Source organism: Lathamus discolor, chromosome 16 (genome assembly GCF_037157495.1).
Source record: "Lathamus discolor isolate bLatDis1 chromosome 16, bLatDis1.hap1, whole genome shotgun sequence".
NCBI lineage: Eukaryota > Metazoa > Chordata > Aves > Psittaciformes > Psittacidae > Lathamus > Lathamus discolor.
Window position 1 is genome coordinate 4,577,533 of NC_088899.1, and position 16,837 is coordinate 4,594,369.

A 16,837-nucleotide genomic window follows, 5' to 3' on the forward strand; every position below is an offset into this window, starting at 1 on the left:
AAAATGTTTATTTTCCTTTTTCTTACCTGTTTCTCTAGCATTTCACCATTGTATTTACTTAAAATGATCAATCCTTTACAGTTACATAGTTTTCTCTTAGGAAAGCATGTCTACCTGCCATCATGTGTACATGTTTCAAAACAGTAACTAGATGTGATAGGAGCTACTCACTTGTAACAAAAAAGCTCTTCTGTTTGCAAACAGAGCTATTTCTCTTTTTCTCCTGCTGACAGGCTCATCTGTGACATGTCTGTTTGTTGTACAGTGGATTACTCATAGGTTCTTTAAAGACGCTCCCCCTAACTACCATTACAGATGTTTTGTGTTCCTTTTAAAATGACTGAGTTACTTCTACATTAGTTTCTTCCAATCAACTACTTGGGAATTTATGTATGAAATCGCAGAACAGGTGAATTTTGTGGAGTCTTTAAGCTTTACAGAAAATAATAATGTTTAATTGAAACTCTCATGCAGATATGAACCGGCACCATTACACGCTCTATGTGCACAACTGCCGACTTGTTTTCCTCTTCCGCCAAGATCCTTCAGAGGGAAAAACATATAAACCTGCTGAATTTCACTGGAAACTAAACCAAGTAAGTTTGGAAGAAGACTTGGTAGGATGTTAGAATGCAGTGAAAGCCATTGGAGACTAAACTACCTGATAGTATAATTATACTAAATGCTTTTAGCAGCTCCAGACTCCTGATGTCATGTTTTATAAGACACACCAATACTTATTTTATTGGTGATCAGGTGTCAGAGATTCAGCTTCACCTTTTCATCTTGAATATAAAACACTGCTTTAGTGGTTTTACTAAACCCAGTGAAACTCACGAATCAAAGTGCAAGTCCTTGTCTTGAAAGGTAGGAAAATGTGGGTTTATATGTGAAAATACAGTGTTATTAGTCTCTAAGCTGTGATGGCAGTTATCTTCGCCAAATACACTATAACGTAGTGTGCAGGAAAGCAGGAAGCATTCCAGTTTATAGCATTAAAATAGGATAACAGAAGAACTTACCTTCTTAATCCTTTTACACACTGAAGTAAAATTTGTGACTCTACAGATTGTGAGCAGTAGCTACAAATCAGGCTTCTTAATTAGGTTTTACTCGGCAAAGAGTTAATACGCCTCTGAAGGATGCAGGTACTTTCTGCTTCCTCTTCAGAAAGAGGTTGTCTGTCTGTTTTCTTTCAGTCATATATATACCTAATCATTTTAGATGTGCGTATGAAGGGTCTAATAACTAATCTTCACTTTGGTCCTGTTAAATGCTACAGAACTTAGTTGTATGAATTCATTATGTTTATGATCATGAAGAATGAGACAGAAGGAGCTGTGTGCTTTTCTAGTCCTCTGGATCTGAGTGATAAAATATCACTGTATATCTGTAAATTGATAAAGGCTCTTGTAATTGCTGTAGGTTACTGTTACAGGTCAGTTTTGCAAGTTACCTAAGTGATGAGTTACTTTCTACCATATTTAAGGCTCTTCTATTTTCTGTGCAGGGCAATGTTTACTGTTTCAATGGTAAAATGCCCATATATGCCCTTACCGGAAGATCGTTACTTTCCAAAACTAATCAGCTCTCACTGTAATTCTATTATGGAAGGCTTTTTTTCTATTCAAAACAGTCACATTTTTCTCTAAACAGTCCCTCATAGCCAACACAGATCCTTTATCAAGCAAAGTTCTATTATAACTATTCCAGAAGGTTCTTGCATGTAAATATATATTTTTACATTGAGATATGCTGTTATTAGGTATTATGATAATTAAAGGAACAGAACTACACACAGCTTCCAATACTGGCAATAGAAGAAAAGAAATAATTTATAGATACTTGACAGCTGGTTTGCTTGTCAGATGAATGCCATGTGTGTGAGACAAAGTGTGTCTGTGCAGGCTTAGAGGTCATTGGTGTATACGCAAAATGAGTATCAGATCAGTTACTCAACTGTGATTAAAAACCAAAATTAAAGTAGAATGTTTTAAATTGTCTTCACTCAGGTGTGTGACAAGGAGTGGCATCATTACGTTGTCAGTGTGGAATTCCCAGTGGTAACTCTCTATGTGGACGGGGTTTCCTATGATCCTTTCCCAGTGACTGAGGATTACCCACTTCATCCCTCAAAGATAGAGACACAGCTAGTAGTTGGAGCATGTTGGCAAGGTAACTATTCACAAGTGTTAATACTTTTAGCTTTTTAAAAATGCAGTCTTTGTGGTCAGCCTGGGATTACTTGTTTGGTCTTTTGCAGATTATTTTTCCGACCAGTTATTATGATATATTTCCTCTTTTAGTCATTTTTTCCCTAAGTGTGTTCTTGCTCGTTGGCCACAGGTGCATGTGAAATAGGAAGCTATTCACCAAGCACATCCCATCAAAGTGATTTTTGTGGTAACCATGGGAATAGAAATGGCTTATTTTTAATAACAGTTGTAAAAGTACATCATACTACTTCAGATTGCTAAGCAGAACACTTGATTTCAAGTAGGTTGAAAAGCATACGGTAGAAAATGTTCTCTTAAATGGAGGCATGACCTGCAGACAATTCAGCTGAGAGCACAGTGATGCTGTCTCTTGGATATTTTGCCATTTCTGCTTATAAAAACAAACATAAAAAGCATCTGCTTTATTGTATGCAGACTATAGCTTAAAACACAGTATTCTGCAAACTGTAGAACCCCGACTCATGTGCCCCGATCCTTGTGAAACCTCCTCTTCAAAGCTTGAGAAAAAGGAGAAGAATGATCTGGACTTGGATGCTGATAATCAGAGATCTTTTTAACAAAGGTCTTGTGTCACAGTCCTGAACTGAAGTGTTTGCTTACTGATTAAATTACATCCTAGCTGGTATAAAGCTGATCTTTTTGGTCAGAGATAAAGCAGTGTTAAATCATTCATGATTTACTGTAGTTCAGAATATAGGCTGTAGTTGCAGTGTGCAGTAATGCATAGAAGTAGCTTGTGAATGAATGGGAAATGGAAAGCTTTGTGATATTTTAATCTAATTAAGTCTTTGGTATTATAATGTCTGTTTTCTCTTTTAAGAGTTTTAATCCTTTCAAGGGTGAATGAAGGTTAAATTACCAAAATAATCTCTCCATCAAATTTGCTGGTTTTTGACAAGTTCGCTATCTTTCAGTATTGATGTTATCTCGGTGCTAAACTCATTCTGTTGTCCCTTCCTTTGAGTCAATTATTTTCCCCATCATTCATCTCATTCTGTTTGTGACTTTCCAACTCTCTCTTCTAACTCAAAGGGAAGCTATAGTGGCTGGTTTTCAAGAAACTGGAGCTTGAAATCTCTGCTTCAGCTAAGTGCGTGGATTGTGTAATGGCTTTCGTATATGTTCTGCATCCTAACAAAAGCATATACATTTACTTTAAAACCTGTGCTTTCATATTGGCACAATTAATATGATTCTTGAATTTCTTCTGACATGAATTTTCTCTTTAATGACAGCAGACTGAAGTAGGAGCATTAAAATTCTGGAATACAAGAACTTGAGGTGCTACCTTTTAAAAATTCCACTAAAAGTCTGATTTTTAGGGGATTAGAACACAAAGGGGTGGGAAAAAGTATGCCAAAGGAGTGAAGTTACTGCTTAAGGCCATCCTCTTTGTCTTACCAAGATCCGAAAATAACTCGGGCTGCTCTGAGTTACAAACACAGCTCACCTCTAAGGAGAGAGAGATTTTATGCTTTTGAAAAAGTTCTTTTGACATTTCTTTTAAAAGATTAAAAGCTGTTTTTCGCTTTCAGTGTTTCTCCCCTGAGACACTTTCATCTGACAAATTGACTGCTTAATACAGATAATACTATTATTATGATAAAAATTCTGTGTTGGTAATGGCTGGTTTTAATCAGCATTTAATACCTTGTGGTGACTTGCTGATACAGGCTGGATTTCACCTTACATTCCCCTTTAGTATCTGGGAGAGAAGAAAATCAATTGAGCCAGTCGATTGGCCTCTATCTCATCACTAACAGTGGTTTCTGTGAGATTGGGTATCTGTGGGTAAAGTGTTCTCCAATGGGACTGGTTTTCCTGCAGCTTGTGTATTGGGCTCTTCAGGTTGTCTTGTCATGAATGTTACATTCTTGTAATGACATAGTAACGTTTCTTCCCTGCATTGCAGCTATTCATGTTGCAAACAACTTGTAATCCTTGAGAAGCTGGGTCAAGTATGAGCAGACTTTGGGGGGGAAGTGCTGCTTTGTATTTCTGTGATAAGAGAATTTGCCGAATTGTAACTACTTGGACTTTTCCCTGTTGTCCTATTCTTTGTCTTGCTTTTCTACAGAATATACAGGAAATGAAAATGACAATGAAACTGTGCCTGAGACCTCTGCAGGTTGCTGGAGTTTTTTCCCTACTGTTTTGTTTCATTTTTAAGCCAAGACATTGCTTCATCTCGCACACAGCATGAAATGCAGGCATTGCATTTGGGCCATTGACCTTCACATAATCCTCTCCTAGGCTTGTTTCTTCATTGTGCTTCTATTTCCAGAGCTTCATCAGCTGATTTTTATTTTTATTTTGCTTTCTTCTTATTCTTTTGATGGTTTTGGTTGGTTTTTTTGGTTGCACCCAAATGCACATCCATGTCCAAATCTGCAGCCATTGTGATTGCAGTGAAGTGGTGTAAAAAGAAGTCATTGATGTAAAATAGCAGTTATGATGTCTTTCAGCCAGTTCTGTTAAAACATACCTGTATCTCATCCTATATAGATACAGATACATGTAGGTATGTGTGTGATCATAGAATTATTCAGGAGGTTGGGAAAACCCTGTGGAAGTCAGGTAACTGCTCCCCACTCAAAGCAAGATCAATTTCATATTTAGATCAGATTGCTCATATATAACTCAAAAGGCCTAGAATTTAAAGTGGATACTCATTTGATCAGAAATCAATATAAAGTTCTAATGACAGTGAATGGACATAAAAGCTTTGGCTCCCAGGTGTTACAGGTTGGCTACAGAATTGTATTTTCTTAGAAAGTTTTACTGATAGTTCAGTGGATTTTGTGCCTTGAGTTCAGACACTTAAAATTAGTGTGTGTTTCTCAAAGTGTATTCGAAATCCTACGTGGTCTGTGAAGTTGAATGGTCACAGAAGTTTCTAGCTGTGCATCACATTTTAATTTGGCAAGGAGGCAGCAGAAGCCAGAGAACAGAAGCTGGAGCTCTGTAAATCTAAACTGGAAAATTCATCATTTGTAACAGGACAGTTCACTACTGAAAATTGTATTGAGTTATGCCAGGGATCTTCTATCACTTAGAATCTTAAAAGGAGCTCAGACATCTTTCTAAAACTCTGGTAGCTTAGCAAGTGATGACCTTGAAATCCAGTTCCTGGGTGGTGTTCTGTGGCCCCCATTGTTTAGCAAGATGGAGTCAGTGACCATCAGGATGTCATCCTCAAAAAGTCTTAAGCAGTGAGGAGCTTATTGGGTTGCAGTTCATTTAGACTTAAATATCTAAAAATGAGTTATCTGAGCTTAAACTGCTTGCTCTAAGTCCATAGAGAGAAGGTGGCACCTTTAGAGGGGAGCAGTTAACTCTTAGACACCTTTTAGAGAATGAGCTGGGTCACTTTGTGAAGTATATTTCTATCCTTTGAGTCTAAAGAGAGTCTGTGTTGGTCAGTTTAGATGTAGATAACATGTAGAGGAAGGATGCTCTTGTTTTTTATCCTGATGAGCATTGCCCTTCTTGGAGAATCAACTAGCAGGAAGCATTACCTCAACATGAAGATCCAGGTTTCATGGTTCATCTCATTGGTTGTCTGTCCTTTCAGAAGAGCACCACCTCGCTGTATGGGCGATGTCATTTGAAGTGTTTGTTACAGAATTACTAGCCTGAGTTTCACAGTTCGAGATGGCCCCACATGTTTTGAAGGCCATATGCATGGGGAACTGTTGAATTCTTTCTTTATGCTTGAACTTAATCACAAGGTTAACACCCAGTATGGATAAAAACTAACCTGCATGTGTATAATGCTTCTGTGGTACCAGAAGGCGTTTTTGTTGTTGCAAAAGAAGAAACTGAAAGAATCAGACCGTGTAAGGATTTTTCCTTCCTCCCTCTATGAAGGTGGTGAACTCCGCATGGCTCAGTTTTTCCGAGGCAACCTGGCAGGTTTGATGATACGTTCTGGTAAACTGGAGAACAAGAAGGTGATAGATTGCCTGTACACATGCAAGGAGGGACTGGATTTGCAGATGGCTGATGGTGTTGGCAAAGGCGTGAAGGTAAAATTGCATGTGAATAAAGGAGTGTGTGTGTTGCTTTGCTGGTAATAGTTACGAGTTTTTGCTGGCAGAGCTGATAGGGGTGTCCCAAATAAAACAAGCTAACCCATTGTGACATTCTGCAGTAAAATCACATGAAAACAAGGAAATCTTTCTTGTATAGACATGGTCTTAGTGGAGTTTCAGGATGGAAGTTACTGTCTTTTCTTCAAGTCTTGAAGAGAAAATCTGTATTTGTAAGCCTCTCTGTTTCAGCAGCTATACGAGTTTGACTAATAAAAGATATTCTTAACAAGCAGCTTAGTAGAATGAGTTACCTTGCGTGCCTTTTTTGGTAGCAGGGATGTGTGAACAGAGCTGAATTTCTCTATTATATTAGCTGTCTCTCTTCATATTACTATTACTATAATCTCCATGTCAGAACTCTGCTAAGTGTCTAGATATTAAAGAATGAAGCACTAAATATATTCCACTGAAATAAGGAAGTGAATAGGGAGGTTAAACTGTACTGCAGGGCCAGTAAGTAATGGCCTTACTGCTTTGAATATAGGTGTAATTATCCTAGTGTTTGCCAGGCTAAGCAGTGCTGAACTTCCACTTTTAATTGTTAGATCATGTTACTGTTGGGGCATTCTCTTAGATTCTTTCTCTGTTATTTCAGATCCACATGAACCCGAGTCAGTCAACATTGACTGTGGAAGGCGATGACATTGACAGAGTTGACAAGGCCATGCAGCACATTTCCTATCTGAATTCCCGCCAGTTCCCAACACCTGGGATTCGGAGGCTTAAAATCACCAGTGTTGTCAAGTATGTCCTAGTGCTGAAATAACGTATCACTGTACAATGATAACTGAAGCCTGTACGATGTTCATGTATGTCAGTTGAGGTAAATAAAGGGAGTCGTGTATGTAGCTGTCACACATTTGAATACAATGAATGTTGTCTGCACCAGCACCCTTGTTTTCTTCCTGAGAATGTAGTAAGGAGTGTGTAACATAAGGAGGAACTTAAGCAATGGTATGCTGTGAGTATGTCTCAAGTATCAGAGTCTTCGTTAAAGGTATTATCTGTGGCTGTTAGTCACAGCATTAGAAAATGGGCCAAATGTTAACTGTAAGTAAAAGGTAATTGAAAGATTGCTCCCTTGGTGGGGAATTCCTGCTTTCCAACACAGTTGATGAATTTATCTCAGACTCTTGGGTCTGAGACAGAGCTCTTCAAAAATTCATAAAGCAATTACTCTGCATAATTGTGCCTCCCTCTGAAATAGCCTCCTTAACTGTGCAAAACTGCTCCCCTGTCTCATAGATGTTTCAACGAAGATGCCTGTGTCTCCATTCCTTCTGTGGAGGGATACGTAATGGTCTTGCAACCAGAGGAACCAAAAATCAGCCTTAGTGGCATCAACCATTTTGCCCGCTCTGCTTCAGAGTTTGAGAGTTCCGAGGGTGTTGCCCTCTTTCCTGAGCTTCGCATAATAAGCACCATTACACGGGAGGTGGAGCCAGAGGGAGATGGAGATGAAGATCCTACAGGTAACATCCTTTTCTGTTTAGGACTGTTGCCTACTCTCACCCCATTCAGTGATCATGTTGGGGGATCTTCCTCTTGCAAAGAGGCGTGGGTTTCTCTTTTAATACAGAGTCTAGTAGGGGAAAAGAAGCTGTAGGTCTCTTGTGAGAAGGTTTAGGCTGACAAAAGTCTTCCTGGAAATAGTAAGCCCAGGCCATTATCTTCATGTAAATATCCTGTATTTGTGTATATATTTGTACATATATCTTTTGTATTTGGTATAATTTTTTAAATCATTATTTAATGAATACATGCTCTCCTAACTTGAGGCCCTGATCTTAATATTTGTTCTGGAAGGAGGATTGAGTTTTGGTAGCCCCTGGGCTCTTCTTTGCTTCACCTTTGTTTCTCTTACCTCTGTTTTTTTCTGTGCTTTTCAGTACAAGAGTCATTGGTATCTGAAGAGATCATGCATAACCTGGATACGTGTGAGGTGACAGTGCTAGGAGAGGAGCTGAATCAGGAACAGGAAAGCCTGGAGATTGATATGACACGATTACAGCAGAAGGGCATCGAGATGAGTAGTTCCAACCTGGGCATGATAATCACAGGTAGGGGTTACTGCTTCTGGTCTGTTTCTAGGAAGGATCTGAAGACAGTGATAATGGGAACGATGTGCTAGAGGTGATTTATAACACCTTACTCAAAATGCTTCGGTTTTGACCAGTTTCAAGCTCAGATATGTTACAACTATTGCGTGGAAAGCTGTGATTCTAGAAAATACATAATTCTAGACCCTCCGTTCTGTTCTTCTCTCATGTCCCAAACTGAAGGTTACCTCTGGACTGTAGAAATGAAGTGCATTTGGCCCCAGAAAATGCTTTTTCCTTGCACAAATAGTCCAGGGCTTAGGAGTATGCATTATTCCTTCCTATTTTATATTCAGAATATGCTGATGTACTCAAAAGAAAGGTTCCCAAAATACCTTCAAAGTCTAAGTAGGTCTAGGATTTTATCCCAAAATTAATCCATAGGATTCCAGTGGAGCTGACATACATGTCAGCCAAGAAAACTGACTTAAAGAAAGGGAGTAATATTTGTGGAGTATAGGATGTTGTGCTGGTCTTTTGCAAAGTAACTGTTGTGCTTGTTTGTCTCTCTCCACAGGGGTTGATACTATGGCTAGTTATGAAGAGGTTTTGCACTTGATACACTACAGAAACTGGCACACTGCTTCCCTCTTCGACAGAAAGTTCAAGTTAGTGTGTTCTGAGCTTAATGGTCGCTATGTCAGCAACGAGTTTAAAGTGGAGGTATGTGAGCTAAGTGATCACTGAGAAGTTGTAGAGTGTGGATGGCTAAGAGGGAAGTTGTTGCCTCAACTGATGGATAATTGATCAATTATTGACTTGGATTTTTGCCCTGTAAATAAATATTAACCAATGATTGCGTTTCAGGCTGCTTCTTTTATATAACCATGTTCTTAATCCTACGTTTCAGCTTTAAATAAGGCTGCCTAAACAGGGGTTTGGCTGGTATGGCTAATGGAAGTGTGAAGGTGTAAAAGAAACACAGGGCAATAATTTAGCAAAGAACTAGCAAACAGAGTAAGAGTGGTGCTATCAGAGACTTGTGTGGCCTTCATGTGTAACTTCTGGGATTCTGCAAATGGAATTGCTAGGCCCTTCACTGTTTAAGCATCTGTGGGATGCTTAAATTACTGATAATAAGGGTTTATGTAAGGACACAGGCTAACATTGCATTTCCTCTGCAGTAAAGTACAGGCTAATTGTACTTAATATGCTTATATCAAATATATCGAAGTCCAGCAGAAGATAACATATAAAGGGCACCAAAATTTCAGGTGCTGGAATGTAGTTACTTATATGGAGAGGACCTGTCACATATCTCTGCATCTTTCAGCTATGAGCTTGAATTTCTACACCTTGAGGCTGACCAAAGGGATGGCAGTGAAGTTAATAGTATTTACTGCTAGTTAGGTGGTTGTGGTGGGCTAGGGAGCCTCCTGTGCTGCAGAATGGAAATCTTTGCGTTAAGTAATGTGGGTTTGTTTCCTGAGGAAATTCTGCAAGCTCCAGTTGGGATCTTAGCAAACTGTTGAACTGCAAATGCTTTCCTTGTCCTGTACTAAATGTGCTCTCTTCCTGTTGTGCAGCTGGTCAGGTACCCGGTATCACAGCGTTCCACTGCAAGAGAGGGTATATTTAGCTCTGCTTGTTTGGAAAGGAAACGTGAAATGTGTGGTGCATATGATGAGCTTGCAGTTGTTCCTAAAAGCCAGCGTGGGTTAAACTGGAAAGAATGGTTTTATTCTTCTTAACCCTTTGACTGTAGTAAGGGTATTTGCTTCGCTGTTAGCGGAAGATACACAGCAAATAAGATGGGAGTGAAGAAAATGTAATCAACGTGTTACAGGTCTTTCTAGATGCTGTTAGTTCAGGATTAAAATGGCTGGCTATCAAATTTGATTATAAAATGGCTTTATCTGTTTTATGCTGAAGTACTGGTGTCTGTACACAAAGTAAAACAGATTTGAGAGCTGTGAAACTGGAGGGGTTTGTGCCAAGGAATTGTAACATGAGGAGCTACTGCTAGGGATGGTTGTCCCCTGAGACAAGCTGTTGTTGTGTTGAAGGAGAATTGGATGCCTGCTCTGGGAAATAGATATTTATTTATATTAAATATATCATATTCTATTTATTCTTTCTGGAGCTTAATGTTTGCTTTCTGTTCCTAGGTAAACGTCATCCACACCGCTAACCCGGTTGAACACGCCAATCACATAGCTGCACAGCCACAGTTCGTGCATCCGGTGCACCACACATTTGTTGATCTCTCTGGTCACAACTTGGCTAATCCTCACCCATTTTCAGGTAAGAATTCTCAGTCTCTGCAGTTCAGCTGTGGTTTTCTGGTGTTAAAATGGTACAGAGGCTTCTGGCTGCAGAGAGGTGTTTACCCTGAGTTTAAACCACTGTGCTGCACTAATAATCCAAGCCAGCTACTCAGTCCTGTTCTGCTGTTGCCCAGGTAGGGAGGGGGATTAGTAGAGGTCTCTGAAATACAGTTTCTTCCTTGGCAAAGGGGAGATGTACCAGTCTCGAGGGCACTGTAAGACCTGCAGCAGTATTTCTTCTGAATAGCACGAGTGAAGACGTGCAGTGCTATTCCCTTGATGGTACCTGTCCTTTCTGGCTTAATTATGTTAATTTGGCATGGGTATGGGATATGAGAGGAGGAAAACCAGGCATTTTAGAGAGGAGTCTGTGTGTGTGTGGTGGCATCTGCTTTCCATGTGTTGTCAGTCCTTCAGATTGATGTAATTATACTTAAGGAACTAGGTTTTAGTTCTTAAGGCTCCAGCTGCCTTTTTAAGAGGCCTCAGCCAAACTGCCTCTGTGCAGCTACATCTATTTGTATAATGCCATTTCCCTCTTGCAGGAGCAGAGGACTAGTTACTAGCATTGTGTAAGAGTTACTTATCAACATCAGCTAAGAAACTCCTTTTATTTTCTCGTTGCAGTCGTTCCAAGCACAGCCACTGTTGTGATTGTAGTTTGTGTCAGCTTCTTGGTTTTCATGATTATTCTGGGAGTGTTCCGAATCCGAGCTGCACATCAGAGAACGATGCGTGACCAGGACACTGGAAAGGAAAACGAGATGGACTGGGATGACTCTGCATTGACCATCACTGTGAACCCCATGGAGGTAACACTGGCATCTCAGCACCTAACAAAAAATGCTCTTTTGCAGCTGTATTGGGTGTTGATGGACACAGTGGAGCGAAACCAAGCGCTGAACCCAGAGTAGAGACATGAACTGTGAGTTTTCAATGAAGTGACAAGTACCAGGAGCAGTGTTTGGGATCTTGCAGGGTTTACAGCTTCATGATGCCTAATTGGGTTTACAGGCCAGTGTCCAACTCTGGTGTTCATTGTGCTGCATTAACCACACTCTGCTTTTCTCCAGCTGCAAGGCTTTATTGTTGAAATATCCGTGTTTATGATGTTTATTTCTCCTGCGGTTGGTATTTGAATTTAGGAAATCAGGAACAAGATGTGCAGCCTCTGCTCTGTGTGTGACCCTACTGGAAGATCTTTTCCAATAGCATTTGAACGACTGGCTTGCACTTCAGAATTAGTTTGTTCAGTGTGACAGGGTTGATAGCAGTGTTACAAAGCTGTTTTAAAGAGCTCTACTTCCTTTTTCTTTCCTGATTGCCTCTAATTGCTGCTGAACTCTAAACCCAGTAATGAATCTGTAGCAGCTCTTTCTCAATATGGTGCCTTGTGCCTGAGTTCAGAAGAATAAAAAGAATTTTAGCCATTAAATCAAGTAATTTCTGTCTTAACAGACTTACGAGGATCAACACAGCAGTGAAGAGGAGGAGGAGGAAGAGGAAGAAGAAAGTGAAGATGGAGAAGAAGATGACATCACTAGTGCAGAGTCTGAAAGCAGCGAGGAGGAAGAGGGAGAGCAGGAGGAGGACCAACAGAATGTTAATAGACAGCAACAGCTGGAATGGGATGACTCTACCCTCAGTTACTGATTCTAGCTGTTCCCTTTGTCTTTATGTTTCTGCTCTAGAAGACTCCACTGTAACACACTCCATTGTTACCAAGGATTCATGGTGTTTAAACAAAGCAAAATTCATTCTGGCCAGTAGATTCGAGCCCCACACATCCCCGTGTTTGTGTTCTGTCAGCTAGTTCCTGATGCTGTTCCTAGAGCTGTAGTTAGCCCCTCTCCTCCTTCAGCCATGCCTCAGTGACTGGATTTGTTTTTCCGCTATGTGAGGAACCACCTTGCACTTTTCTCTTCATGTCATCTCAGCTGGCTGACTCGACAGGTCTGTAGCCATTGCACATGAATTTCTGAACTGTCTTTTTTTTGCTCAGTGAAACGAACTTGGCTTTGTTTCCTTATTTTCTCTTTCTAAAAGATGCAAAGATTGCTTGTCGACAAAGGGTAAAGCTGCTCCTTTCAGCCTGTTGATTTGTTTTCTTTCCCCCAAATTAGTGCATGTGTAAAGTGGCAGAATGAGGATAATATGTAGAAGATTAACAGACTTTTTAATATTTTGTAAATATCTTGGAATTATGTAATTATGTCATTTGTGGTAGTGAAAACAGGGATTTGGGGTTTCAAACATGCTCAAGTAAAGCAATCATGCAGCATGAAATATTACAAGTCTTGTACTACTGCAGCAGGAGCACGGGCACCGTGATCTAGTGTAGATGTTTCAGTAACACAGTGTCATTGGCCTTGACTGCCATGTTCGCTCATGCCCCGCTCTGTTCTTTCTTTAGTTTTTCTTTCCTTTTCTTTAATCTTTATTTTTGCAGAGGGAACAGAAGCTGGTGAGGAACTGTAAAGGCTTCAGCATCCTCTGCAGAGGTTCAGCTGCCCTGTGCAATACAGTTTGGTTTTTCTTTTCTTTCTTCTCCAGTTAACTCCTGGCACGAGGGTGTTTAAGTTATTGGGGTAAAAACACTACTTGGATGGTGGGCAAAGCAGCGTGTGGTTGCTGTGGTTACAGTAAGGCTGCCTGCAGTACCAAGATGGTCTGCTTGTACTGTGGGCAGGGAGGTTAGTTGTTAAATTATGGAGATGTTGGTACCTGAAGGTGGGAAGCTTGAGACCTGTGCACCATGGCTGTGTCTGCGCAGCTCGGTGTGCTGGCTGCCTGCTCAGCTGCCTGCTTTGGGGCATAGCTGATACCAGCTGATTAAACACACTCCTGCTCATTCCCTGTAGCCCCTTGTACAGTAACTGGGACTGTTGGTGTGTTAAGCCTTTGTTTACACTTAGTAATTGTGTTTTCCTGCTGGTGAAAAACTATAGCATAAATTATCCAACCAGAAAACCTTGGGAATCATGTTAATATTATTCCAAGTGCAGATGATTTTGGTTGTTTCTGATCAAAGTTCAAACTTGGAATTGCAAAGGACTTTTCTACATAGCTGAAAGGTACGAAAAGGAGGTTGTGGCCCCATGGTGGAGAGTGCTGGTGGTTTCTGCAAGGCAGGGCTTGTTTCTTTAACTTCATTAGGTTTTACGCAGAGCCTTGAATAACAAATATCTGCTTATTTGAGTTTTACATTTGGAGGTGGATTAAAAAGAGTAACTTGTTTTGCTTGTGACAGAGGACTAGGACTCCACTCGCTCCTCAGCACGGTAAGCAACATTCCAGTTCTTGCTCTTGTCTGTAGTCTGCCTTTGTCCGTGGTGCACAGCCCGTGTGTGTCTCAGCAGGCCAGGCAGGGCCATTCATTGTGCTGGAGGAGCAACAGGAAGCCAAGGGGTGGGGTACAGAGGGTCGTAATAATGGATCCAGATCCATAGTTTGGATGTTCAGAGCAGACCTACTCTCACCTAGCGCTGTGCGATGGGATCTACCGGCGGGTTTTAGCTGGGGTAACGCTTGACTGCGGAGTGCCTTTTCCGATAGTAGGTGGACCTGGAAGCAGGGAGGATGAACCCACACCAGGAGCTTACTGGGTTTGGGGGTTGGTTTTGTTTTGTTTGGGTTTTTTTAATGTAAAATTTTAGATTTCTAAAATGGGGAAATGGTTTTGACTCCTTCTGTGGTAAATAACTGCTAGTTTGAAGTAACCTGGGAAACTTTTAACTTATGTCTGACAGTTGTCCTGTGTTAATGTGTAGAAGACTTATCCTTCCATATACTGTTGCTGTAGCTGCTGTATTTTAGACCAAAACTGATCATGACTTAATGGTAATGCTGAAAGGTTGTAAAGGTCCTGATGCAGTTTGTAGCCACTGTGGGTATAACTTTTCAGATGTGTATATTGGTAACAGGTCAGTTTGGAAAGTCTATAAGCTACAATAAATTTCTGGTTCTAAAGGTTGTTTGCATTTATTTCTCGCTGAATGGAACAAAGTTGTATCAAGTCACATCAAGCGTGTGGTAATTTGCTTCCCTGGTGGCAGTAGAAGAGTTCTGTGGTTGAGCTCTCAAGCATAGAAAGACTCTGGCCACGTGTGTACAATTTATCAATCATCTCTTTTATTTCTTGACTTACAAAACATGTACCTAAAGCAACTGAAGGCTGAACGTGTAAACTTTCTCTTTGACAGAACCACAGGTTGGCTTAAAAAAATACTTCTTTTTGTCAAAGGCAACAGAATGAGCACAATCAGTTTGTACAGAGTTAACAAAAATAACACGGAACCATCTCTAAATAAATAGAACTGGAAAGGGTGTCCTTGGGAGCAGGTTTATAAAACCAGAAGCTACTTATTCATAGTGACATGTTGTAGTTTGGAAAGTGATTGAAGTTTTAATCCTCAGTACAATTCAACTATCAGGGGAGCTGCTGCTTTGTACCTTTGGAGTCAGAGGCTCTCTGCTGACCCAGCATAGCCATCACCGCATCAGGCAGGAGCTGCTCCAGTGGTGGATGAGGAAGGGCCTCCTGACAACTTGCCGTGTGTTCGCTTCTTGCAGGTAAGTCCATGCACTTACTGTGCTGGATTGAGAAACACCTTCAGAATTGCTCGAGTTTTGCCATTTACACTGCTAGAACGTTGGTTTATTGCACTTCTAAACTGGAAGGGCAGATGCCAAGAGCCACTGCTGCTTTGTACTGCTGCAGAACTATGCAAGGGCCTGAGGTGGCTGGAAACAGGACCAGAACAGCAGCTGTACCAAGCATAACCAAGGAGCCTGCTGGGTGGGACTGCCTTGCTGCACTGCCACAGGCAGGAGCCTTGTGCTCATTTGTAAAAGCAATTCTCTTAGGTTGCCACATTTATGCAATTGTTTCTTCCCTTCCACAAGCATTGACCAACCACTGATGAGGTGGTGGTGATTTCGTGCATCTCAGCTTGCATGGGGCCTGGTATTGGTGCATTGCTCTGTAAATCAAGTTAGTAAGGAAGGAAATGGCAATACTTACATATTGTCTAAGATGGAGCAAAGTTGTGTGGTGACAGAAGTCTGAGAGCAGAGAGTCTGGGCACACCTCCCCCAGGGGGGAACATGAGGAGGAGGTCACCTCCCTGCTGAGGGAGCAGTGATTCAGGCAGGCACTGTGCTGTTCTCTCATGGCTCAGCAAGACAAGAGCTCTAAATCCTGCAGCATTTTCTAGTATCAAAACTCCTGTTAGGGCCTGAGTGTTTGGGCTTGTTTTTTACCTTTTTCCATTTCCTGTTTGGTATTTCAGGAGGATCCCACAAACCTGCCTTTAGTCCATAATTGTGGCGATTTGTAATTTTCTATCTATTCCGTTAAGTTTGGGTCTCCACAAATCTGGCTTTTAAAAAGCCCAGTGTGCAAAACAGCACCAGACTCTCTGTTGGATGGATGGCAACTTCTACATTTGATAATGGGTTGTCTTTAAGAGATAGGAATATCTTCCTACTCCTAATTTAACTTACGTCACCCAGCACCCTCTGAGCCTGTATAATCTGGCACAGGGAAAGAAAATGAGAATACTTGAAAACAGCTACAAACAAATAGTAGATCTGATAGTTTCCTCTCATAATTTGTTGCCAGTTCAGTTTCGTACTACGTACTTTAAGTAAATGCTGTGTTTCCTGCCAAGACAGTCGGTACACATTTACCCACTGCTGGTTTCCTAGTGTTAGGCTCAAATGCATAGTCACAGGGAGACATGAAGCTACCTTGGTTCTAGCTAACAAAGTGGGGTCTGAACCACAAGTGCAGCAAACCCAATTATTTACTGCAGCCGTACCTCAGTACTTACTGTTAAACAGTATGCTAAGAACTGTTACAGAATGTGGCTGTAAGTAACTTAGATCACTTGGAAGGGTACGTACTGTTGGGTGTTGAAACGTCCTGGCCACGTCCCTGTGACAAATGGCATCATGTGAAAGGTGTAGAAAAACAGGAGCTCCAAGGGTTAGAGAGTTCAAATGAGCTGTGTGTAAGGGATGCTTTAAGGTGCACAGACCAGTACAGAATAGACTTCATAGCATTAGTTTGTTATGGAAAGAAACTGTAAGCAATTGAAATCAGGATTTAAATGGCACTGTGGGAATCTGCTGGTTAT

General features: G+C 40.9%; 1 protein-coding gene across 4 annotated transcripts in view; it reads left to right on the plus strand.

The window, feature by feature from the left end:
• Nucleotides 1–14,666, plus strand: part of CLSTN1 (calsyntenin 1) — a 37,702-nt gene extending 23,036 nt beyond the window's left edge. For 2 of the 4 annotated variants that reach the window (XM_065696784.1, XM_065696785.1), the window contains 11 exons: nt 475–596; nt 2,013–2,175; nt 4,315–4,365; nt 6,108–6,265; nt 6,927–7,075; nt 7,577–7,803; nt 8,221–8,391; nt 8,948–9,093; nt 10,539–10,674; nt 11,325–11,509; nt 12,156–14,666. In XM_065696784.1, the coding sequence (XP_065552856.1) occupies nt 475–596; nt 2,013–2,175; nt 4,315–4,365; nt 6,108–6,265; nt 6,927–7,075; nt 7,577–7,803; nt 8,221–8,391; nt 8,948–9,093; nt 10,539–10,674; nt 11,325–11,509; nt 12,156–12,350 (1,703 nt within the window). In that variant the 3' untranslated portion in view covers nt 12,351–14,666. The remainder of the gene's footprint in view (nt 1–474; nt 597–2,012; nt 2,176–4,314; nt 4,366–6,107; nt 6,266–6,926; nt 7,076–7,576; nt 7,804–8,220; nt 8,392–8,947; nt 9,094–10,538; nt 10,675–11,324; nt 11,510–12,155) is intronic. The other 2 variants (XM_065696786.1, XM_065696787.1) reach the window with 1 other exon arrangement.
• Nucleotides 14,667–16,837: the final 2,171 nt, after the last annotated feature.